General features: G+C 41.1%; 1 protein-coding gene across 1 annotated transcript in view; it reads left to right on the forward strand.

Annotated features, from left to right (window-relative positions):
* Positions 1–25,847, forward strand: part of UXS1 (UDP-glucuronate decarboxylase 1) — a 110,598-nt gene that overhangs the window by 27,442 nt on the left and 57,309 nt on the right. The window contains exons 2-6 of the mRNA XM_049856974.1: positions 6,219–6,246; positions 7,571–7,619; positions 11,777–11,820; positions 17,047–17,107; positions 23,619–23,799. Coding sequence (XP_049712931.1) covers positions 6,219–6,246; positions 7,571–7,619; positions 11,777–11,820; positions 17,047–17,107; positions 23,619–23,799 — 363 coding nt within the window. The remainder of the gene's footprint in view (positions 1–6,218; positions 6,247–7,570; positions 7,620–11,776; positions 11,821–17,046; positions 17,108–23,618; positions 23,800–25,847) is intronic.

Below are 25,847 nucleotides of genomic sequence, written 5' to 3' on the forward strand. Positions count from 1 at the left end.
CCTATAGGGTCACTGTGAATTGGAATTGACTCGATGGCAGTGGTTTTCAGAATCTTTACAGAAGCAGACTGCCACATCTTTCTCCCCTGGAGCAGCTGGTGGGTTCGAACTGCCAACTTTTCAGTTAGCAGCCAAGGGCTTAACCACTACACTACCAGGGCTCCTCCCTGTAAACAGCACTCACTTTAAATGAGCTCAAGGTGCCCTTGTTTTTACAGGATTTCTGTTTTGAACACTTCCGTAAATTGATGCGTTTTTGGCCTGAGGATGTGGAAGGTTGTGATCGTTATTAATTCTCCTCAGACGGGGAGCATCTGCAGCGTTTGAGTACTCTGCCCTTCCCCGCCTAAGGGATTCATAGAGCTTAATACCGCTCGTTTTCATTTTGAACACACGCTACACGGTGTCCAGGGTAAGGGGTTCCCTAGCTTAGAGGCTAGGGAAAAACGGCCGTGACACGTTTGGAAAACATTAAGATGCCTTTCTTCAGAGGCACTACTCTGTGTGTTCACAGATATGAATTACTCTGGAGCCTCTTGACAGATCTCAGGTCTTGGAATGAAGACCTCACACTTGGAAGTGGTATCATGGGGGTTTGGGTGGTTACTAGCTGTACTTTGAGCAAGTCACATAATACCTTTTGACTTTCATCTTCTCGCTTTGAAATGGGTAATAACATAACCTTGTGACTAGAAACAACAGTGTGTGAAAAGGCCTGACGTGGAATAAAACTCATTGAGGTCAAGTCGATTCCAACTCATAGCAACCCTATAGGACAGAGTAGAACTGCCCCATAGAATTAACAAGGAGTGGCTGGTGGATTCGAACTGCCAACCTTTTGGTTAGTAGCTCGTAACCACTGCACCACCAGGGCACCAGTCTGGCATGGGATAGGTGCTCAATAAATGGCAGCGATACTGATCTTGTTACTCTTACTAGAAGGCGTACCATGGCATTGTCAAGGGATCCCTCTAGGCTGTGGTTACCACCCAGTTGGATGTAGTGCCAAGTTCTAGTGAACTTCCAGTGTGTTAATTTCATGCAGGTCTCATGTCTGCATCTCTGACTGATGCTGATCTTCCAGGCTCCAGTCCCCAGTTTCTTCCTGCCTACTAGACATCTTTGTGTGGATCGCTGCAGGATAACTCTGGCCGAGCTTGTGCCTTTCCTAACCACTGTCCTCTTCACCAGTAGTCCTCCACCGTTGGTGCCCTTGTCTGGGTGACATCACCATCCTCGCAGTCATCCAGACCAGAAGACCCAGCGAATTCTGAGACCTGTCACCTCACCCTGACTCATTGCCCATCCCCAGGCCTTGCCAGCTCTACCCTCTGCATATATTTTTTAAAAATTTTATTATTTTGTTGTTGTTGTTGAGTTATACACAGCGAAACACACCGTTTCAACAGTTCCTACACGTACAATTCAGTGACATTGAGTACATTCTTTGAGTTGTGTAACCATTCTCACCCATCTTTTCTGAGTTGTTTCTGCCCCGTTAACAGTAACTCACAGCCCCCCTAAGCTTCCTATTTAATCTTTCGAGTTGTTGTTGTCAATTTTATGCCATATAGATAGTTCTTAAAAGAGTGTAATGCTCAAGGCAAACATTTTTTGCTAGTTAAGCTAAATCATTGTTTGGTTTTAAGAAGACTTCGGGGAGTATTTTTGATTTAAGATTTAAAGATTATCTCAGGCCAGTGGTTTCAGGGGTTCATCCAGCCTCCATAGCTCCAGGAAGCCTGGATTCCAGGAGAATTTGAAATTCTTTTCTCTGTATCCTTCACTTTGGATCACCTTTCCTGTACAGAATCTTTGATCAAAACGTTCAATAATGGTTGTGTCATAGTCATCGAGTGCTGCTGTAGCACAAATACCACAAGTCGATAGCTTTTACAAAGAGAAGTTTGGCTTCTCACTGTAAAGTAGGCTGAAAGTCCAAGTTCAGAGTGTCAGCTCCAGGGGGAGGCTTTCTCTCTCTGTCGACCTTCTCATCCATCTTCCCCCCGACTAGGAGCTTCTTCAAGCAGGGGCCCTGGGTCAAGGGATGTGCTCTGCTGCCAGTACTGCTTTCTGGGTGGTATGAGGTCCCCAACTCTCTGCTTGCTTCCCTTTCCTTTTATCTCGTGAGAGATAAAAGGTGGTGCAGGCCACACCCCAGGGAAACTCCCTTTACATTGGATCAGGGATGGGACCTGGGTAAGGGTGTTGTTACAATCCTACCCTAATCCTTTTTAACATAAAATTACTATTGCAAAATGGTGGACAACCACACATTGCTGGAAATCATGGCCCTGCCAAATCGATACCCACATTTTTGGGGGGACATAATTCAATCCATGATAGGTAGCCAGGCTCCACCCAGTTTTTCTGGTCTTGTGGTAAAGCAAGCAGTTGTTCATGGAGGCGATTAGCCCCATATTTCCTCCTCCTGTTTCTGACTCTCTTTCTTCCTCTATTGCTCCAAGCAAACAAGACCAATTGTTGTGCCTCTGGATAGTTGCTTGCAAGCTTTTAAGACCTCAGGCACTATGCAGTGAACTAGGAGGTAGAACAGAAGCAGCAAACATGTTATTAAGCCAATTAACTGGGATGTCCCATGAAACCATGACCCTAAACCTCCAAACCAAGAAACCAAATCCCATGAGGTGTCTGGTTGTACATAAGCAGCCTCGGCAGCTCTTTTTTTATTTTTTGTCATCATTGTAAATATGTCTATCACACAACTTTTCCCAATTCAACTTTTTACAGGTGTAAAACTTACTAGCAGCAATTACAGTCATTAGCTGTGTACCCCCTGCATTTACTCTCAGCCCCCACAAATTATTGCCATCAATTGCCCCTTGGCCTTGCTCACCGTTTCCCTTGCCCACTGTCCCTCACACTGCTGCTCGCAGTTAGGCTAAAACAGTCTGGAGCATCTCACTGTCCTTTATCAAAGTGGTTACTCATTGCCTACAAACCGGAGCCTAGCTTTCTTGGAATGCTATAAAAGGTAAAGCCATGGTGCCCACATTTGGTTTATTAACAGAATCGCCTGAGGGATTTGTTTAAAAAAAATTGTGCCGGCCCAAATTGACCTTGCAGCCTCCTCTTCCACTCCTGGGAACGCCTTCACTGCCCTCCTGTCCCTGTCTCCAGAGCATCTCTTTCAAAGCCCAGTACAAATGGCCCCTCCTACGTGCCGCCCACACCCATCTTCACAGGTGCCCTGTCTTCTCCTTTCTGCTCCCACAGCACTCTGGGGGGCCTTTCATTCTCTGACCTGTATTCTACCTAGGTGACTGTTGTCTGTTTCTCCTCAAGGCCCAGAAGCCCCTGGGTTGGAATTATACCTATTCATGCTCGCATTCCCTAGAGCAGAGGTCTGCACACGGTAGCTCAGAGGCCAGCCTAGCCTGCTGTCCTGATAAGGCCAGTAAGCTAAGAAAGTGTTCAGTTTTTAAATGGCTGAAAAAGGTATCAAAAGAAGGAAGGTGTTCCATGGACATGGACATTTTATCAAATTTAAGTTTCAGTGGCCATAAATAAAGTTGTACCAGAACACAACCTTGCTTTCGTGTATTTACTGTTGACTTTGTTCACCCCACAGCGGCAGATTTGAGGAGCTGTAACAGAGATCACGTGGCACACAAAGACGAAAATATTTACTTTCTGGACCTTTACTGAAAAAATTTGCAGACTCCGGCCTTACAGCGGAGGAGACTCTGGTGGCATAGTGGTTCAGTGCTATGGCTGCTTGCCAAGAGGTCAGCAGTTCGAATCAGCCGGGCGATCCTTGGAAACTCTATCGGGCAGTTTTACTCAGTCCTATAGGGTCGCTATGAGTTGGAATTGACTTGACGGCAGTGGGTGGGCCTTACAGTGGTGATTCCCTGTCATTTTGGGGAGCTTCTCGTTCACCATTTCAGTAAATATTTAGTGAGCGTATATTACGTGTGTGTCTCTCCGTGCCATAGATAACAGCAGTGAAGCAGACATAGGGAATCTTTGCTCTTTTGGAGCTTAAACATTTTATTGGGGGGACATAGACAATAAACAGAAATTTATAGATAAGTAGATAATGTATCTGACGGTGACGAGTGCTGTGAGGAAAAGGAAAGCCAAGTGAGGATAAGGAGGGAAGAGGTTGGGGTGGGAATACTATGGTAGAGAGTGGTAAGGGAGGTTTCTTGGAGAAAGTAACTTTTGGACTGAGACCTGAACGAAGCTATGGAGGGAGGCAGGTGGAGTAGAGTCAGTGCAAAGGCCCTGAGGTAGGAGCAGGCTTGGAAGTGGGAGAAACCGCTGGGGGCCAGAGTGGCTTGAGCCAGGTCTTTGAGAACAGAGAAATAGGCAGTGTGTGAGGTATAACCGAGTCAGGTAACCAGATCCCATAGGACACCTGGGACACTTGAGAATACAGATGCCAGGACCCCTCTGCAGAGATTCTTATCCTGGTAGTCTGAGGCAATTCTGAAGTGCAGGCCTCGTAGGGCCTGGGTCACCCTGGAAAGCACTGGATTTTATTGGCTGAGATAGGAGAATGCAGATCCCCTTTACTGCACCCCGTCCCCATTCTCCATCATTACTGGGCCTGGGAGAGCCTTCTCAATGCTCAAAATCAGCCTGGATTGGGAACCATTGCTGCAAGACCTCACATACTGCCTGGCTCCTAGCTGGGGCTCAGTAAATAATGTTGGAATTAAAAAGAGGCCTGCATTAGTGCCCTCTCTCCCCACCGTCCTCTCTTATGGCTGTTTGTGGGCAAGTCCCTTCTCCTGTGACTGCTCCACCCCTCAACAACTGGGTCTTAATTATCTGTGTCAATTCCCCAGCGCCTTGTCTTGCCCGTGGCTGGTGCTCAACTGTATCAGTGAAGTAATGCCTCTTTCCAGAGTCTGTGAATGGACTCCTACAGCTTCTAGTCAGCTTGGCCTCACCTTCCTGGGAAACCTCCTCCAGGCCCTGTTCTCTTGGGGTTCACCGTGCGCATCATATTGCATTCAGTTATAGTCCCTCTCCCGCAGTGGTTTGTCTGTGTTGCCTTCCAGGTGGTGAGATTGTTGTGCCTGCTCTCCTGTGCACGCACCTGCAGCACAGCTTGGTGGGTGAATGGCTAGTGAAGGAGCAAGTAAGCGTTGTACAGAGAGCTGTGCGTGAACACCAGTGCCGCCGGTGCTGTCTCACACCACTAGGCAGAGCTGATGAGCATTTTGCAGGCTGGTAATAAGAATGTTTTAGACTGTGGTGTGCTTGCGTGCGGGCACGCCGTGTATGCATTGTTACATAGGTGTGTGCCCTTGTGAAGGGGCAAGAGAGCAGCTTTCACAAGACACACTTCTTCTCAGGACTTATTATAAAAGTGTGTATGCTTTCCAGCTTAAAAAATGGATCAGAATACCCAATAAAAACATGCCAACCAGTACGGCAGCCGCCTAAAATGTGCAGGTTTAAATGGAATTGGTCGTCGTGTCTGATCCAGCATTATCCCGAGACTTAAGATACAGTAAATGAAATTGCTGCCCCAGGCCTCGGTTCCTTCCTGGTGAGAAATTTGCCTTGTGTGGCCTGCCTATTCAAGGACCCCCAAATCTCTTCCTTTCCTAAAATAAATGCACCTCTTAAAATTCCAGGCTTTTATTGGATTCTGAATTGCTGAGTCTTAATTTGTTTGGGGTCTTGAACTCATTTGGGAATCTTTGAAAGCCATGGATGCATGATGTTGCATGCACTTTAAAGGGACTCCCCTCCCGCCAAGACTTGCTGAAACTTATTCATGAATCCATAAAAACAGCAACATCAAAAAACCCCGTTGCTGTCTAGTTGATTCCGACTCATTACGACCCCACAGGACAGAGTAGAACTGCCCCATGGGGTTTCCAAGGCTGTAAATCTTTACGAAAGCAGACTGCCACGTCTGTCTCCTGTGAAGTGGCTGGTGGGTTCGAATCACCACTGCTGACCTTTGGGATCGCAGCCGAGTGCTTTAACCACTGCACCACCAGGGCTCCTCATGCTAAACCTGGATGGCTATAAAAGATCGTGTTTTCAATTCTTTTTAGTCAGACCAAACTCTTTGGAGTACAAAGTGCATTTTATCGTCTTGATGAACTATGATTTAGGTTTCTAAGCGAACTTTAAAATATTGTTTAAAATTGTAAAGATTTAAAATCTTATGAATGGGAATTTCTAAATGTCGTGAACTTAAATATTGTCTTTTTTTTTTTCCCTTACAGCTGTGTGGGGCAACTTCGTTAATATGAGGTAATTTTTCTTTTTTTTTTCACTAAGATAATGGAGTTGAGTTTTACAGACACATTTCACTTGTTACATATGATGACGTGGTTTGGGAGAAAAGTATTTTTAAAGGAAATGCTGACTTTCTTTGCTATTCGGTACACATCTGGGCCGTTTCTAGAATCCTCTATCATCTCGAACAGTGCAGCTGATTTTGATGTTTGAGGAAAGCCCGCAGGTAAAGATCAGTCTTGATGCGGCGGGCATCTGCTCCACTGTGTTGTCCGTCTCGTCCCGCTCCTCCTTGTGTGGATAGTAGACACTTAACCCTGCCTTTCACACTTCCAAGATGTGAATTGCATTTCTGGGCCACTTGAGGAGGAATACGGGGGCTTTTCCAAAACCTTTTCAGAAGAGAGCTGTCTTCGAGAGAAGATGGTGGTCCGTGGCCCCAGAGGGACAGACTAGTAGATACAGGTGGCCCCAGGAAGCCGCCTGGCGCGTGTGTGCGATATCTGCGCTTGTGATAGGTCAGGAAGGACACTTGTAAAATTCTAGTGTTGATTTTCTTTTTAACCAAACAGAAGATAACCTTTTTATTTTAACTGGACAAAAAGCAATAAGCATTCATTGTGAAGACAAATTTGGAGCTTTTAGTATAGTTTTAAATTTTCAGAAAAATCCACATTGCTTTGTATTTCTTTGTATTAAAAAATACGGGATAGCAATCATGATTGTGAGCTGATGAATTGGGACTGGAATTTTAATGCCGCTGCACACAAGCCTAGCTCCGAGGGTAACCTGTGGTTACTGTGCCCCCACTAAGCCTTCCATGTTGAGGTGGCTTTGCAAGGTGGGTGGGGCAGCGTTGATCTGATTCCTACCGTGGGGACCTGTGCCTGTCTCCTCGATAAAGAGACTTCTGTGGGGGCTAGGTGTGGTGCTCAGATCCATTTAAAGGCATTCTGTTTTTTTTTAAACTTGGAAAAAATTTTGCATTAAATTCCCAGGAAACTCCAGCAGATAAACATGTACTCCTGTAGATGAACTTACTATCTTTAATTTTATCATGTTAGGTGTAAGGTAGAGGTGAGATTAGTTTAATGGAAACAATATATTAGGTAAGATTGAGCATGTTCATTCATGATTGACTTGAGGAGATTCCTTCCCCCAAGTTGGCTTCTGTTTCCCTGAGGCCCCTGAAGGAAGTATGTACACATGACTGATGCCGGGAAGGAAGGTATGATCCTCTCCCACCCTACGTTTGTGTTACAGTAATTTATTCAGACACAACTCTTAAAGTCACAAAGCCTTTCAACTGATCTCAGTTTTGTAGTTTTTTGCTCAACAGGTCTATCCAGGAAAACGGTGAACTAAAAATTGAGAGCAAGATTGAAGAGGTTAGTCTATTTGCCATATTTTGCTTCTATTTTATCAACATATTTGCCAATTTTGCTTCCTCTGCTTGTGTTAGTGTCTTTATTGTGGCAACTTTATGGTGTTCTAAGATTTTGAAACCATCTCTCAAAAAATTATTCCCTTATTTGAGAGAAGACTTTGTGTTTGTTATCCAGCAGGTGCACTCTCTGAGTCAATATTTGCCCCATTTTATAAGGATGTGATATATCAAAGCAAATTCTGCCTGAAAGGTAAAATCGATTTAAACTTTTACATGACTTTTCAGGTGAGCCTTTCCAGAAGTCCTTAGAGAAAAGAAAGTAATTACCTTTACCAGGGATGGAGCAAGTGTCGGCATCCACTCACCTGAGAAGATGCTGAAAGAAAAAATAAGCACAAATCAGATGCCTGGACTTGACAGTCATAAAGAACATCCATATCTACACATGAGGAAGTCATACTGTCTACACATGAGGAAGTCATACCTAACTAATTGAGAACTAACACCTTCTGGTTGATTAAGGAGACCCTGGGTGGTACATATGTTAACATGCTTGGCTAACTGAAAGGTTGGAAGTTTGAGTCCACCCATAGGCATCTCGGAAGAAAGGCCTGGTGATCTACTTCCAAAACACCAGTGATTGAAAACCCTATGAATATAGCTTTGCTCTGACACACATGGGGTCGCCATGAGTGGCAGTCGACTCAGCGACAACTGTAATTGGTTGATTATGCACCTCGTGTTTTAAAATACGTGCTTATATTTTGGTCAGTAAATATAGATGTGTCAATTGTTGTAACAGGGATTGTGGGAGAGGTTGGGGAGTCATTCACTTGTTGAAGATTTGATTTGAAGCCAGATGGTGGAGTTGTAGGGAAGACCTTGGATTGCTCTTGCTTGTTCTGTCAGATCTCATGGGTGTTAACACACATGGACATGGCTTGATTCACAGCCTGTAATTTATGTGTTGATAACATGGACATAATTTATGAGTTGATAACATGGATACCCGACAAACCCAGTGCCGACGAGTCGATTCCGACTCGTAGCGACCCTATACAACAGAGTAGAACTGCGCATAATTGTTGAAATAAAATGTTAAGCTTTTGTGGACAACACTTAACGGAATTCCATTGTTCTGGAAAAGAAACTTAGGGGATTCTTTTGTTCCAGAAAAGGTGGTGGTAGTCTGCCTGTTTTTATGAGCCTGAAACACCTTTTGCATCGCTCCAAGTAAGATAAATAAGCAGAAAGGTTAATTTTTCTCAAAGACCTGGGCATCTGTTGAGTAAGAGTTCTAACATATAGTTTATTATCTAGAGTCTAGAATTTTGGTTCACGCAGTATGTCTTAATTCAAACTGGAAATGAATTATGTTGTTGTTAGGTGCCGTTGAGTCAGTTCTGACTCATAGCAACCCTGTGTACAACAGAACAAAATACTGCCCATCTTCACAGTCATTGCTGTGTTTGTGCCCATTGTTGCAGCCACTGTGTTAGTCCATCTCACCAAGGGCCTTCCTCTTTTTTGCTGACCCTCTACTTTGCCAAGCATGATGTCTTTCTCCAGGAACTGATCCCTTCTGATAACACGTCCAAAGTATGTGAGATGGAATCCCGCCATCCTTGCTTCCAAGGAGCACTCTGGCTGTGCTTCTTCCAATAAAGACTTATTCCTTCTTCTGGCAGTCCATGGTACACTCAGTATTCTTCACCGACACCATAATTCAAAGGCATCAGTTCGTCTTCTGTCTTCCTTATTCAGTGTCCAAATTTGCATGCTTATGAGGTGGTTGAAAATACCACGGCTTGGGTCAGGCACACCTTAGTCCTCAAAATGACGTCTTTGCTTTTCAACACTTGAAAGAGGTCTTTTGCAGCAGATTTGCCCGATGCAGTACGTTGTTTGAGTTCTTGACTGCTGCTTCCGTGGGCGTTGATTATGGATCCAAGTAAAATGAAATCCTTGACAACTCCAAACTTTTCTCCGTTTGTTATGATGTTGCTTATTGGTGCAGTTGTGAGGATTTTTGTTTTCTTTATGTTGAGGTGTAATCCATACTGAAGGCCATGGTTTTGATCTTGATCAGTAAGTGCTTCAAGTTCTCTTCGCTTTCAGCAAGCAAGATTGTGTCATCTGTGTATCACGGGTTGTTAATGAGCCTTCTACCAATCCTAATGCCACGTTCTTCTTCATGTAGTCCAGCTTCTCAGATTATTTGCACAGCATATAGACTGAATACCCAGTGCCGTCGAGTCGATTCCGATTCATAGCGACCCTATAGGACAGAGTAGAACTGCCCCATAGAGTTTCTAAGGAGCGCCTGGCGGATTTGAACTGCTGACCCTTTGGCTAGCAGCAGTAGCACTTAACCACTACACCACCAGGGTTTCCATAGACTGAATAAGTATGGTGAAAGGCTACAACCCTGACACAGATCTTTCCTGATTTTAAACCATGCAGTATCCCCTTGTTCTGTTTGAACCACTGCCTCTTGGCCTATGTACAGGTCCCTCAGGAGCACAATTAAGTGTTTTGGAGTTCCCATTATTTGCAGTGTTATCCATATTTTGGTCTGATCCATACAGTCGAATGCCTTCACATAGTAAGACACAGGTAAACATCCTCCTGGTGTTCTCTGCTTTCGGCCAACATCATCTGACATCAGCAATGATATCCCTTGTTCCATGTCCACTTCAGAATCCTGCTTGAATTTCTGGCAGTTCCTTGTTGATGTATTGCTGCAACCATTTTTGAGTTATTTTTAGCAAAATTTTACTTGCATCTGATAGTAATGATATTGTTTGATAATTTCTGCATTCTGGTGGATCACCTTTCTTGGGAAAGGGCACAAATATGGATCTCTTCCAGTCGGTTGGACAGGTAGCTGTCTTCAGGTTTCTTAGTATAGACGAGCGAACATCTCCAGCGCTGCATCCATTTGTTGAAACATCTCTTTTGGTATTCCGTCAATTCCTGGAGCCTTGTTTTTCCCCAATGCCTTTAGTGCAGCTTGGACTTCTTCCTTCAATACCATTGGTTCTTGGTCATATACTACCTCCTGAAATGGTTGAACGTCGACCAATTCTTTTTGGTACAGTGACTCTGTATATTCCTTCCATCTTCTTTTGGTGCTTCCTGCCTGCATCATTCAATATTTTGACCATAGAATCATTCAAAACTGCAACTTAAGACTTGAATTTTTTCTTCAGTTCTCTGAGCTTGAGAAATGCCAAGCAAGTTCTTCCCTTTTTGTTTTCTAACTCTAGGTCTTTGCACATTTCTTTGTAATACCTTACTTTCTCTTTTCGAGCTGCCTTTTGAAATCTTCTGTTCAGAGCTTTTACTTCATCATTTCTTCCATTCACTTTAGCTATTTATTCAAGAGCAAGTTTCAGTCTCTTCTGACATCATTTTGGTCATTTCTTTCTTTCCTGTCTTTTTAGTGACCTCTTGGTTTTTTCACATATGATGCCCTTAATGTCATCCCACAACTTGTCTGGTCTTCGGTCATTAGTGTTCAGTGTGTCAAATCTATTCTAGAAATTGTCTCCAAATTCAGGTGAAATATACCTGAAGTTGTATTTTGGCTCTTGCAGACTTGTTTCAGTTTTCTTCAGCTTCAGCTTGTACTTGCATATGAGCAATTGATAGTCTGTTCTGCAATTGGCCCCTGACCTTGTTCTGAGTGATGATGCTGAGCTTTTCCATCATCTCTTTCCACAGATGTAGTCAATTTGATTCCTGTGTTTTCCATCCAGTGAGGACCACATGTATAGTCATCATTTATGGTATTGAAAAAAGGTGTTTGCAATGAATAAGACTCTTGTAAAATTCTGTCATGTGATCTCCAGCGTTGTTTGTGTCACCAAGGCCATACTTTCCAACTACAGATCTTCTTTGTTTCCAACTTTCGCATTCCAATCACCAGTAATTATCCGTGCATCTCGATTGCATGTTTGATAATTTCAGACTGTAGAAATTGGTAAAAATCTTCAATTTCCTCATCTTTGGCATTAGTCATTGGTGTGTAAATTATAGAGGAAATTAAAATCTCTTTTGCATTATGTCATGCCAATTTGAAATATCACAAGGGGGTAAAAGTGGTAGAAGACTATGTTTTTCCTTTAAAACTAATTTTGGTTATTGTTATTATAGATTGTTGAGCCATTAAGAGAGAAAATCAGAGACTTGGAAAAAAGGTATGTGTACTTTTTGTTTTAAGTTTAGGAAAATGCCTATTTCTTAGTTACGGGAGTTAAATGTCTAGTATATTAAATATCAGATAATATATAAAGGTCAATATCTAAGTTTACCTCAACTGAGCAATTAATTCTATAATATAAAAGATGTAGACTACTCTCAAGGCATAGAACCTTTCCCTGAAAAGATAAATTTTTACTTTAAAGTTTTGGATCCAGCATGTTTTTAAACCCAATTGTTTTTCTTTTGTCATCAAGAGCCATTTCTGATAAGAACCATAGACTCTCCAGGAAAAGAAAGTTTATTTTATATATATATTCTTTCACATGAAGGGGTCTTCCTGAAGCCCAACTACATAGATCTCAAAAGACCTTTCTTTAATAAGTCCTTCCTACAAACTGTGGTGATTTAAAAAAATGTCCATATAAAATTTTTTGGTGTTTTTTCTCCATTTAAGTATAATACTCAAATAGTCAGAAAGTTAGAAGAAAAGGACGTAGGTTTGTTGACATCGTTCTTTTTCACACCCTGTGAATTCCTAAATTTCTGCAAATTCACTTCAGAGAAGTTGAGGCCTTACCTTATCTCCTGCAAAATGATTGGATGGTTTCTAGCATATAGTCTTTAAAACAGAATTTCAAAACCAAGGAAACCATTTGGAGGGCCTACAGTATAGTAGCGTGTAAGGAGATACGGGTGGAGCCTGTAAAATGTCATGTTCAGCCATTTATTTGCTTTTGTCACCAGAGTATACATCAGGAAGTGTTGGGGATTTAGACCAGGTAAAGTGGATGAGGCGGAAGAGTTGTATAATATGGTGAAAAAATTTATTTGAATCACAGATGCGAAAGAAAAGTCCTCCTCACCCTTTGAATTTGTTGCTCCTCTCCTGAGTTCGTGGCTCTGTTGCACATTCTTTCTCAGGCAGTTGCTTGTCTAAAACAGTTGCACTCAGGCACGGAAACTTTTTCCTGGGGAATATGTGGAAAACTCTGTATGGCTAGAGCGACGTTTGGGTCTTCAGAAGTTTAAGAAAGAAAAATGAAAACTTTTGTTGAAGTTTACATAATTTTTTTTCCTTGCACTGAGTTTTGACAATACACATCAGCATTGTGTGCGCCTTTGTCGAGGGCAGAATAAAAAGGAAGAAACCAATTTTAGTGTTTTCTTTAAGTGGTCAAAGGGGAAATAGGATGGAGAAGATTTCATCAAACAAAACGTGTTCATTCACTTTCTTCTTGTCCTCAACTGAGCAGTCAGGCAAACTATTAATTTCAGTTTATACTGACTGGAGTAAAAGTTAAAGTTATCAGCTTTTTTTTTTTTTAGCACATTTTATTTGGTGATAGACCAAAAAACCCATTACTGTTGAGTCGATTTCGACTCATAGCAACCTTATAGGACAGAGTAGAACTGCCCCATAGGGTTTCCAAGGAGCGCCTGGTGCATTCGAACTGCTGACTCTCTGTTTAGCAGCTGAACTCTTAACCACTGCGCCACCAGGGCTTCCTAAATAGAAGGTTGTTATTTGTGCTTTAGAATCTTGTTGGTGTGATTTGGTGCTGAATCTATGCTGCTTTTAACCTAAGTGAAGATTACATTTCATTGGCTGGGAGCCTCAGTAAGACTGGCATCATTTGAGAGATTTCAAGTGAAGCTTTTTTAAAATGTAAATTGTTTTTTGGTAAAAAAATAATCCACCACAGATTTTATGTTGATCAAAAACTCTGCCCACCTGTGATCATTTTCTTTAGAAAATAATCCTCACTTATTTATTTATGGAAAGAAAATTGACTCAGATAACGTCCCTAAGGAGTTGGCTTACGGACAAGATCTCTCAAGTTATGAGAATTATGGGATTCCCTTCGATATTTTTGCACTGTTCTTTGTGCTTTTTAAATCAGAAAGAGAACCACAAGTACAAATTTAATCTTAAAGAATTTACCAGTAAGTCATTCTTGTCAAGCTGTGGGAGCTGTCTTTCAAATTCAAATAGGAGAGGAGAATACGGGTTGCCAGTAGGGTCTGCTTTGCCAGTCACTCATTCTAAAAGTGGCTGTGTTCTGCAGGCTGGCTGAGCAAGTCAGGTGACAGATGAGCGAAAACTCTTGCTTCAGTTAGAACCTCAAGTATGGACATGACTAAAAAGGCTTTTTGGTAGAAATTGGTGGAGCTCTCATTTTTCCTGTTTGATTGTGTGAGAAGAACAATCAAACAATCACCTTGACGCTAGCAAGATAAGAATAACTTGAAAATGTTTTCTTGATGAGCTTGTCTGTTTGAGCCAAGTGGCTTATGAGAAATAAGGACATTTTTGAAAGTTGAGGATTATCTTTATACAGGGAAAAGAGAGGGGAGAGTGCTGAGAAGGCTGATTAAGTAGTTCTTTGCTAAGTGAATAATTGGATGAACCAGTGAGTTGGGTAAGATTTTAAGCTTGTTTAGATGTTAACCGACTCATAGCGACCCCAGTTGAAATCGGAATCGACTCAATGGCAGCAGGATTTTTTTTTTTTTAAGCTGCTAAAACAGGTCTGTATCTCCCGGTTGCCCCACTTGGCCCAGCCCTGTGCATGTGTGCAGGGGACTCTCAGTAACTCTGAGCTGCCAGCGGAAGGCGTGGCACGGCCAAGATCATCTTCCATAATTACATGCTCTGTCATCCAAGACTGCAAAGAAAGAAAACACAGTATGCATTGCATACTAAGGAGGACTCCATGCTGTTACTTACAGCTTTGTGTGCGTGACTGTGAGCCTTAACTGTAAAGGAAGAATGTCGATTATAAGATCATTTTTAAAACATTTTTATTGTGCTTTAAGTGAAAGTTTACAAGTCAAGTCAGTCTCTCATACAAAAATTTATATACACCTTTTATATACTCCTAGGTGCACTCCCTCTAAGGAGACAGCACACTCCTTCTCTCCACCCTGTATTCCCGTGTGCATTCAGCCAGCTTCTGACTCCCTCTGCCCTCTCATCTCCCTCCGGACAGGAGCTGCCCTCTTAGTCTCATGTGCCTACTTGAGCCAAGAAGCTCACTCCTTGCCAGTATCATTTTCTATCTTATAGTCCAGTCCAATCCCTGTCTGAAGAGTTGGCTTTGGGAATGGTTCCAGTCTTGGGCTAACAGAAGGTCTGAGGACCATGACCTCCAGGGTCCTTCTAGTCTCAGTCAGACCATTAAGTCTGGTATAAGATTATTTTTAAGAAGTTTAAGAATACATATGAAATCCAACACTTCGTTGCTACATTTTTCAGATAAACAAGGCAAGAAACCCATGTATTTTTATTTTTTTAAATGAAAACTTTTAGCATGTGGTGTCTGAAGTATTTATTAGGCCATCCTACCTCGGAAGCCATGTGTGTCAGCCAGTTTATGCTTTTGCTTGAGTTTTATTTCTTCCAAGTATATTTCCTACTTAAAAAAAAAAAAAAACTGTTTTCTTTATAGTGTAAGTAGCACCTCAAGTTTGATTTTTAACTTTCAGACTGGCACGACTTTAAGTTAGTGATACCAAAGTTCGTGTCAGTGGCCACCTTGGTGTACTTGGTGCCTCTGGGCACACGTTTTAGTCTTAATTCATAGTTTCCTCTCTCATCACTTCAGTTTTCAGTGTTCAGCTGTAATCCCATGTTCCCTGTGCCACTTTCTCTAATCATTGAGATTAAAGAGAATTTTGTTTCTCTTGAACTTCCACAGTGAATGGAAGAAAATGACGAGTCAAAGATGGTGCCACTGTTTCCACCAGTGTCCGAAGGAGTAGTTGTGCCAGTGAGCAGGTGGGAAATGTAGGGAGAGAGCCAGGCTGGGAGGAAAGAGAAATCTAGTTGTGGTTCAGAACTTCTGGAGTTAAGGCTGGAGTCACAGATGTGAGGAGCTCAGAGATCAGGGGACAATTGGAACAGGTGTGAGGGGCGCCTGCAGAAAATGCGCAGTTACTTTGCCATTTCCCAGCTGAACAAGTAAATGGTTTGACAAAAAATGCTACTTTCCATGGGCTGGGTGCTACGCTAAAGACTTAACAGCCTCTGATCCCAGCACCCTCTGAAGTAGGTGCCATTGTTACCTCCCTTAACGGAGCAGGAAGGCCTGATGTGTCTTCCTCAGGGGTCATGGAGCTCACAAGGGGGGGAAGGCCAGGATTTTTTCTCACCGTTCCCTCAGACTCTCCCACTGTGCCTGCCTGTTTTTCTAGTCTGCAAGAGTGACTTGACCTTGTAAGAATGTAGAAACTCTTAAGAAGGGAATTATTCTGCATAGCAAAAGAAAGCCCTTCCCCTCGAGTTTAAGCATGCTTCCAGTCTTCTCAGAAGCTGAGAAATACGTAGCTGTTTCAGGGTCTCCTGTGTAATGATCTGTCATGCCCTGTTCAGCTCAGCAGTCATTAAGGAAATGCATTCCCTATCCTAGCACTGTGTTCATGCCGGGACCAGGGAGAGGACCGGAGACAATGCCTCCTGGCTCAGCGCTTCTCTGGTTAAAATAATAAATATTAAGCTGATTCGTCTGATTTTACCTAAAGGATTTGTGTTTCTAGCTGGGCCACTTTGAGAATAGGTATTTCAAATCTTCCTTTAACTCTCATTTAATGTTTTATGATGCCAGTTATACTCCCCTATTTCTGTGGCTTGGGGACCCATGACGCCTTAGGGGAGGGAGCTGAGAGGGCTTTGAAAGATGAGGTGGGAGTCTTAAGATAGGCTCAGAGAAGACCATGAGGCCCAGGGAGTGTGGATGCCAGATTGTTTTGCCCGGGTGCATGGTTAAGGAAGGGAGATGATGGAATGTGAAAAATGCCCAGAAAGGGGCGAAGAAACTTGGTTCCTATTTTTCATTCTTACTCTTACAAGACACAGTGTCCTGCATTGGGGCTGTGGCTTCATGCAGCTGCTCTCTCCCTTCCAAGCCCCAAAGTAGCATGTTGAGACTCCTCCTTCCTCCCTCATGTTGTGCTGTTACTTGAATTGGTGGAGCTGGTGCCTGCTCAGCTTTTCCCGGGTAGACTCTCAAGGCATAAGCTAAACAAGGAGCAGGTGAAATGTGACTTGAATTCAAACCAGCCAGTGACCCTTTGGCTCCTACGGCACTGGTTTTGTAGTAGAGAGGACGAGTGAGAAGTAGCATTTTCAAAATCTGGTGTTTGTTTTGGTGGTCAGTGGTGGATATATTCACATGAGAGATCTAACTTTTTTTTTTTTTTTTTAATCTCTTCACGTTATACAGCTTCACCCAGAAATACCCGCCAGTCAAATTTTTATCAGAAAAGGACCGTAAGCGAATTTTGGTAAGTTTGTACGTCTGATTAGTAGTTGTAATGTTAAGAAACGTTCTTTTGTTGTTGCTGAATGTAGCTCACATACCATAAAATTCACCCCTCTAAATAAAGTGGTTAGTATAGTCACAGAATTGTACGACACCACGATCTAATACCAGAACGTTTTCATCACCCCAGAAAGAAACCCCTTACCCATTCATGGTCACTTCTCATTGCCTGCTCCCCAGCACCTAGAAACCACTCATCTCCTTTCTGTCTCTGGATTTCCCTAGACATCCCATATAAATAAAATCATATAACGTGTGGTCTTTTATGTCTGGCTTCTTTCGCTTAGTATGATGTTTTCAAGGCTCATCCATGTCGTAGCATCTATCAGTACTTCATTCCTTTCTCTGGCTGAGTAGTAGTTCATTGCATGGATGTGTACCACATTTTGTTTATTTTTGAATTGGAGATCTGGGGTTGTTTCTATGTTTTAACTTATGGATAGTGCTGCCGTGAACGTATGTGTACCCAAGTTTTTGTGTGGATGTACGTTTTCAATTTTGGGGAGCATGTACCTGAGAGTGGAAATACTGGATCATATGGTAACCCTATATTTAACTTCCTGAGAAAATGTGAAGCTGTTTTCTGGAGCAGTGGTATTTAAACTTTTCTGGCTCACAGAAAATTTTGATAAACATTCGGGTTAATAAACTTCTTGTTAAACATCAATATAAATTCACCAGTAAAAGAAGCCTGTTTAACTATTATGTAGCATAGTGTGTACAAAGAGATTGACACCTTTTGTGGTCTTTTCTTTTCAATAGCTGCTTTATTGAGATATAATTCACAATCCATATGATTCACCCATTTAAAGTGTACAATTCAACGTTTTTTGTATAGTCACAGAGTTGTGCAATCATCGTTACAGCCAATTTTGGAATATTTTCATCACCCTATAAAGAAACCCCATATGCATAAGCAGTCAATCATCATTTTCCCCCAAATTCTTCTACACCCCAAGTACTAGGCAACCACTGATCTGCTTTTTGTCTGTATAGATTTGCTATTCTGGATATTTTGTATAGCTGGAATCATAGAATATATGGTGGTTGGTTATTGGCTTCCTTCACTTAGCGTAATGTTTTCAAGGTTTATCCATGTCGTAACATATGTTAGTACTTCATTTCTTGTTATTGCAAAATTATATTCCATTGTATGTATGTACCACATTTTATTTATCCATTCATTGTATGGGTCGTCTGGCAACTGTAGGTTTTACCTTTTTGGGAACTGCCAGACTGGTTTCCAAAGCAGCTGTCCTGTTTCTCATTGTCACCAGCACTGTCTGAAGGTCCCAGTTTCTCCACATCGTCATCGACCTGCTCTTGCCTTAGCAGGTGTGAAGTGGGATCTCACTGTGGCTTTGATTGCCATTACCCTGGCAGCTTACTGTTGTCAACCTTGTGCTTCTTGGCCATTTGTGTATCTTCTTTGGGGAAATGTTTATTCAGATTCTTAATCCACTTTTTAGTTGTGTTGTTTTTCTTTTTTATATTGATTTGTAAGTGTTCTTTATACGGTCTAGATATCAGATGTATTCTTTGTAAATATTTCTGCCCGTTCTCGATGTTGTCTTTTCACTTCCTTGATTGCATCGCTTGAAACACAAGAGTTTTTAATGTTACTGAAGTCTACTCTATTTTTTCCTTTGTTGCTTATACTTGCTATCCTATTCAAGAAATCATTGTCTAATCCAGGGTCACAGAGATGTATGTCTGTGTTCTCTTCTAAGAATTTTTAGAGTTTTATTCTTATATTTACATCTATGATCCATTTTTTGTTAATTTTTTTTAACATGGTGTGAGGTAGAGTTCCAACTTCATTGCTTTTGCATTTGGATATCCAGTTGTCCGAGACTCCTTTGCTGAAAAGACGAATCATTCTCCATTGAATTGTCTTGACAGTGTTGTCAAGAATCAGTGGCTTATAAAGATAAGTCTTTTCTGGGCTCTCTATTCTATCAGCCTATGTGTCTATCTTTATGCCAGTCCCACATAGCCTTGATAACTGTGACTTCACAGTAAGTTTTGAAATTGGACAGTGTAGTTTCCAAGTTTGGTCTTCTTTTTCAAAATTATTCTGGCTATTCTGTGCCCCTTGTATTTGCATATGAATGTTAGGATCAGCTTGTCAATTTCTGCAAGAAAAATCAGCTGGGTGTTTGATAGGAACTGTGTGCAGTGAATCTATTTGTAGGTTGATCTAGGAAGTATCGCCATTTTAACATTAAGTTTTCCAGTCCATAAACACGAGATGTTTCTCCATTTATTTAGATCTTCTTTAGTATCTTTCAACAATTTTTTTGTAATTTCCAGAGTAAAGTTTTGAACTCCTTTTGTTAAATTTATTCCCAAGTATTTTATTCTTTTTAATGCTATTGTAACTGGAGTTGTTTACTTAATTTCATTTTTGGATTGCTTATTGCAGGTGTATAGAAATAGTTGATTTTTGTATATTAATCTTGTATTCTCCAGCCTTGCTGAACACATTGGTTAATTCTAATAGTTTTAATGGGTTCCTTAGCATTTTTTATATATGAGATCATGTCATCTGCAAATAGAGGTATTTTGACTTCTTCCTTTCCAATATGAATACCTTTTCTTTCATTTTCTTGCCTCATTGTCCTGACTAGAACCTTTAGTACAATGTTGAGTAGAAATGGCAAGAGCAGACATCCTTGTCTTGCTCCTGATCTTAGGGGGAAAGCACCGTCTTTCGACATTAAGTATGATGTTAGCTGTGGATTTTGCGTATTTGCTCTTTACCAGGCTAGGGAAGCTCCCTTCTAGTCCTACTTTGTTGAGTGTTTTTATCATGAAGGGGTATTCCCTTTTGTTAAAAGCTTTTTCTGTGTTTATTGAGCTGTTGCTGGTGGGGGAGTAGAAGTGGGACATGGCTCAAGGGTCACAGACTCTTGTGTTCTTACCAAGACTTAGCAGGTCTTAAATGTTTCTTCATTCGCGGTATTCAGAGACTTTAAATGATCGGTTTTTGTTTTGTTTTTCAATAATTTTCACCAGTCCTGGTGGTTTCGCTGGGGAATAGGTTTGAGGCATTCCTCACGTTGCTGTTCCAGAAGAACATTTTTTAGCTGTATCCTTGGTAGAAAAATGGTTAATATACAAGGCTGATTTTGGCTATTGTTCTTTTCACCATCATCTAGGTTTTAAAACCGTGCATCCCAATCACTTAAACAATACTTTTACTCCTGGGGAATGTCGGTTTGAGTCCCGCATAACCTCCCTTTTCTTCTGGAAGGTATACAAATTCGTTTGCAGTTTTGAGATGGCTTACGTAGATCTCACCCTGAGCAGACTCTAGCAGTCTGTTCTGCTCATATACCCACATTTTTGGGTTATTTCTGTCTCATCAAAATTGTGTATGCACTTGAACAGCAATTGAGAAATACATCAGTGTCTCTGGTAGCAGAGAAAATTAATTTTTCTAATCTTTTTGCGGCCATGTGTCAGTTTGGTTAGAAAATCTGATGACCTCCGCTGATGGACAAACCTTGTTCAGTCTTGCAAGGGTTATTATTATTCCTAGCAATAAAGTACTTCCATGTAAGAGGATCATCCTGTCGATGCCGAGTGCTATGGAATTTACTTCACTTTTCAAATAACCACAACAAACGGACTTGGTGTTTTCTAGTCATCTGACATCTCATAGGTTAAACCACGTTGTAGAGTCATTTGTTGCCTGTCTCTGGCATATGAGTATATTGTTGCTGAAACTTAAAGCTTTGTCAGTAATTGTCGAAGCCTTAGCACAAAGAAGAGATTTGTTTGGAAACACATTCTTTTTGCTAATTTGCCGAGCAGCCGTGAGTGTGAATGCTGAGTTGACTAGACCACTCTAGGTGCCTGTTAGTACCCTCAGGAGCAAGAAGTAAAAATACATTGAAATGAGCTCATCCAAGCCTGTGTAAATTCTTCTCATCCATTTTGTTGTAAAAGGTGTTATGTTATGTCTTTTCTTCTACTATATTTGAATTATTAACTCCTTGTTATTCAAAGGGTCTGCTTATGTTTGGTGATTATTTTTCTGAGGATCCTTTCTAAGTGCTAAGCTTCCTTCAGTTTTGTTTCCATTTTAAATGCTTGCCTAATGGCCTGAAATTGATTAGAAGAAAAATTTTATAAACATCCAGCTATGTTATATAAATCTCCGAGTGTTTCAGATAGAAGGGAATTACTTGTGAAAAACATCTCAAATGCATTTTAATCAAGACCGAGGTGCTTCAGATACTTTTATGGCACTACTAAGACAGTGAAACGTTGGAGGCAGTCATGTATAATTCAGTGCACCGCATCTCTGCTAGCTCGGAGCTGTCAGCTAGGTATTTTGGGCATAGTGATAAAGTTAGAGTGCCACAGAACATCTTATTTTAATAAACATTTGTATATAGATAGAGAGTTACATTAAAAGTGGTTAAATTTCTATTTAAGAAGATATGTTTTCTGATTAAAAAAACTGGAATGGTTAGAAAAATGAAGATAAAATAAAATGACATTCCTCCCTCAGTTAAGATCTAGTAATGAGGTAAATTTGAAATCAGTTATTTTTCTGGAAAACCTTTTTTCGTAGTCATTGTTCAGGCATATAGATAAAATGTAGGAGTCTAAACATAAAACACGAACTAGCAAATTGACAGGTAGTGGAGAGAATATGTAATTAGGAAAACTGTAGGTTTATTCTACCTTTACTAGTGATCTTGGGATCTTGAGCAAAAGCTCACCTTCCGTGGGTGTCAATTCTCATCTCTAAAGCAAAGGGGATTTGGAAAAATTTACGGTGCTCTCAGTAAAGAATAAATTGAGTGCAGTGGAAGTTGGTGATCAGTAGGACTTCTTTTCTCAGCCATTCATGTTCTAAACCAAATGTTAATATTTTTATCAAAGTGTATGCGAATATCTAGTTGGTGGCTGAGGAATAGTTCTTCTGGAGGCAGGCCTGATGCTGTCAGTCTTCTTTATCCAGGACATCTTTGCTTTTGCATATTATAAACATTGCAATGATTTCTGAGGTTTGTTTGAACAGAGGATGAATTAAATGTTTTAAAACCATAGACCTATAAGGTTTTGGGTGTTTTTATTTTAGGTTAAAAGCATTGGTATTTTTCCCACTAGTAAACCTTCTCATTTGAAACATGGAGTGAACTAGAGTTTTGCTCATGCAGAGAAGGCATAGTGGTGAGTAGAGGAGGCTGGAGGATATAGTTTCAGACTGCAAAATTGTGTTTCCTGTGACTGTTCTTTCTCTCCTACTCCCAGTGCCCTTTTCCAGAATGAGGTACTTCTTATTTGTAGAGCCCTTCCAGTTATGCCATATAATTTGAATAAAACCTTTTTATTTTTAAAGACATAATTGGCTTCTTACATTTGTTGTAGTTGAAGGTTTAGAAAACACGTTGTGGCTGAACTCCTGTTGTGACCCTGCTTAGCTGGGTCATTTGGGTGGAGAGTCATCACCACACAGTGTTTGTGTTCCTGTTCAGACATTAACCAAACCCAGGAACTTAATCATTTGGGACTTTAGTCCACAAAGAACACCTATTCTTTATTAATTTGTTCGTATAAACAATTTGAAAAATACTAGCTTTTTGTGACATTTTTGAGCCCAGTTTAAATATCAACATACTTTTTGGTAGTTCACCAAGTCTCTGCATTTTACTGATCTTTTTTTTTTAAAGTAATTCTTAACTGCAGAGTAGTAATATTAGAACTATATAAGTAACGCTCAACATATCATATCCATCATAAAACAAGAACCTTTTAATACTGTAAAATGCTGGGTCAAAGAAAATGTCCTGAAAATTGTAAGTACTATGTTTTCTGTATTATTTACTGAGTGATAGTTTTGAGTTTTAGTCTGCTTAGAAGTTTGGAAGGAAACCTGGTGGTGCAGTGATTAAGCCCTTGGCTGCTAACTGAAAGGTTGGCAGTTCTAATCCACCAGCCGCTCCACAGGAGAAAGATGTGGCAGTCTGCTTCCGTGAAGATTATAGCCTTGGAAGCCCTATGGGGCCCTTCTGCTCTGTCCTGTAGGGTTACTGTGAATTGGAATTGACTCCACGGCAACAGGCTTTTTTTAGAAGCTGGGAGATAGTGTGACTTATTGTTCTGGAGTAAGAATAAAGATGCTGCTTTTAAAACCTTCGCTGGCTTTCTTCCTTTCCCTGCTTCCAAGTTTTAAGTGTGGCTGCACCCAAGATGAAACCCTATTGGTGCAGTGGTTAAGAGCTTAACCTGCTAACCAAAAGGTCGGCAGTTCAAATCCACTAGCTGCTCCTTGGAAACCTTGTGGGGCAGTTCTGCGTTGTCCTAGGGGATCGCTATGAGTCAGTACCAACTTGACGGTAATGGGTTTGGTTTGGTTTTTTGGGCACCCACAATGTAACTCTGTGACGTCTGCCTTCATTGTGGCTTCTTGTATTTTTTTCTGGGAATGTTTTCCACACACTGACCTGCTGCAGATAACCGGAGGTGCAGGGTTTGTGGGTTCCCACCTAACTGACAAGCTAATGATGGATGGCCATGAGGTGACAGTGGTGGACAACTTCTTCACGGGCAGGAAGAGAAACGTGGAACACTGGATTGGCCACGAGAACTTTGAGCTCATTAACCACGACGTTGTAGAACCACTCTACATTGAAGGTGAGTGAAAATGCCTATGGTTTTTCTGAAAATAGTACACTATGATTATTTTGAACTCTGACAGGTGGCCCACCAGAGCAGCCAGATCCTTGAAGGTAAGCTGTTCGAATCAGCCACATAAAATGTCGTGTCGTCTGTTATTTTTGAAATGGTCTTACTGTATTCAAGGCACTCTCCTAGTTTCTGTACTAAAGAATGACTATAAAGTGCAAATGTCTTATCGTCACTATTACATGGCACCTTTGGTTTTGAAATCCATGGATCTGTTAAGGCAGGACTTGGGTGGTACGCATCCCTGTTGGTCTGCAAGTCTGATGCCGGCCCCACTTGCCCAGAGTTACTTTTTTAGCTTCTTATAGGTCATCAGCTAATTGAAAAGGCTGAATTAATAATGAAATCCCACACTTAACTACATAAAGCCTGGCAATAATGTTGCCACTTGAAAGGAATTGCAGTTTGGGAATCTTAGCCGTTAAAGGTCTCCGTTCTCTGCGATTGTCTAGGTTGTAGCGGTGAGAACTGCCACGAGTTGCTTTAGTGGGTTGCCGAGGCTCATACAAGGCGTTTTGGTGGTGCCGAGGTTAAGCTGCCAACTGAAGGGTCTGCTGTTGGAACCCCGCAGCCACTCTGCGGAGTAAAGACGTGGCAGTCTGCTTCCATAAGTAAATGTTACAGCCTTGGAAACCCTACGGGATAGTTCTCCTCTGTCCAAGAGGGTCGCCATGAGTCAGAATTGGCTCAGTAGCAATGGGTTAGGCTCACACAGACTTTGCATTTATTTTTGCTTAAATCTGACCATAGCCCTGAGAGGTGTAAGTGGTATCATCCACATTTATATATACGAAGAACTAGAATTGGGTCTTACCCTGTCAGAGTTACTGGGCTATAACGTGGCAGAGCCAGAATTCAGCCTCGGGTTGTCTGACTCCAAAGCATTATACTGCTCCCTCCTCCTGCATTCTCCTTTTTCCCACTATTAACAAATTGTGAATATTTTCCTATGTCATTAAAAAGTATCTGAAAGAGCCAATTTAATGGCTGAGTAATACTGGTATTTTGTTGTATGACGATATAATCTTATCCTTATTTTAAATTCTCTAGTGTTTTGTTATAAATATCTATGTCTGAATTTTATTTTCTTAGTAAAAGAAGTCTAAATATGAACCAAATACTAATATGTCTACTTCATTGTTTGGTGATTCCTATTTCACTTCCACATCAGTAGCAAATGACCAGTATCTTAAAAAACTAATAAAAATACTTTGCTAATTTGATAGAAAACCAATGGTTTGGTATACTTTCTTTGGTTACTAAAAAGAAATTTCCTACCTGTTAAGTCACAAAAGAAATCCAAATCGTTTATTTTCTTTTACCCATTTTTTAATTTGCTTTCAGAATGAGTTCTTTATAATAACATGTTAACAATTTGACATATATTTAGCATCTCCCCCCCAGCCTAGTGTTAGCCTTTTAATTTCATTGAAATTTTGTATCTGTTCATTTTCCCGTTGCTATTTCTTCTTCTTCTTTTAGGCTATAACCATCCCAAGATTAGATGAATATTCAGCCATGGTGTTTTTTGTTCTTTTTGTTTCATTTTTTAACATTTAATCTGTCTGAGATATATTTTGGGGTTAGGTGTAATTTTTGTAAAGCAGTCTTGTAAAGTGAAATGAATTATTTAGATAATAGACAAATTGGCTCACTGGCCACTAGACTTCCTTGGGGCTGCTGTGAGGGTTAATTGAGGTAATGCATGTGACCAGCTGGGGTAGGGGGTAGGCAGCATTGTAAAAGTGTGTCCCCAAGACTTCCTTCCCCCAGTTATTTAGTCAAAGACCAATCTAGGTACTGCTGTGAAGGGATTGATTGATGGAATTAAGGTTATGAGTCAGCTGAATTTAAGATACAGAGACTATCTCCTGTATTATCTGAGAGGGCTGAATATAATGACCAAAACCAGAAAACCAAACTGTTGCCATCGAGTTGATTCAGTGACCCTATAGGACATAGTAGAACTGCACCATAAGGTTTCCAAGGAGCAGCTT

This window comes from Elephas maximus, chromosome 17 (genome assembly GCF_024166365.1).
Source record: "Elephas maximus indicus isolate mEleMax1 chromosome 17, mEleMax1 primary haplotype, whole genome shotgun sequence".
Taxonomy (NCBI): Eukaryota; Metazoa; Chordata; class Mammalia; order Proboscidea; family Elephantidae; genus Elephas; species Elephas maximus.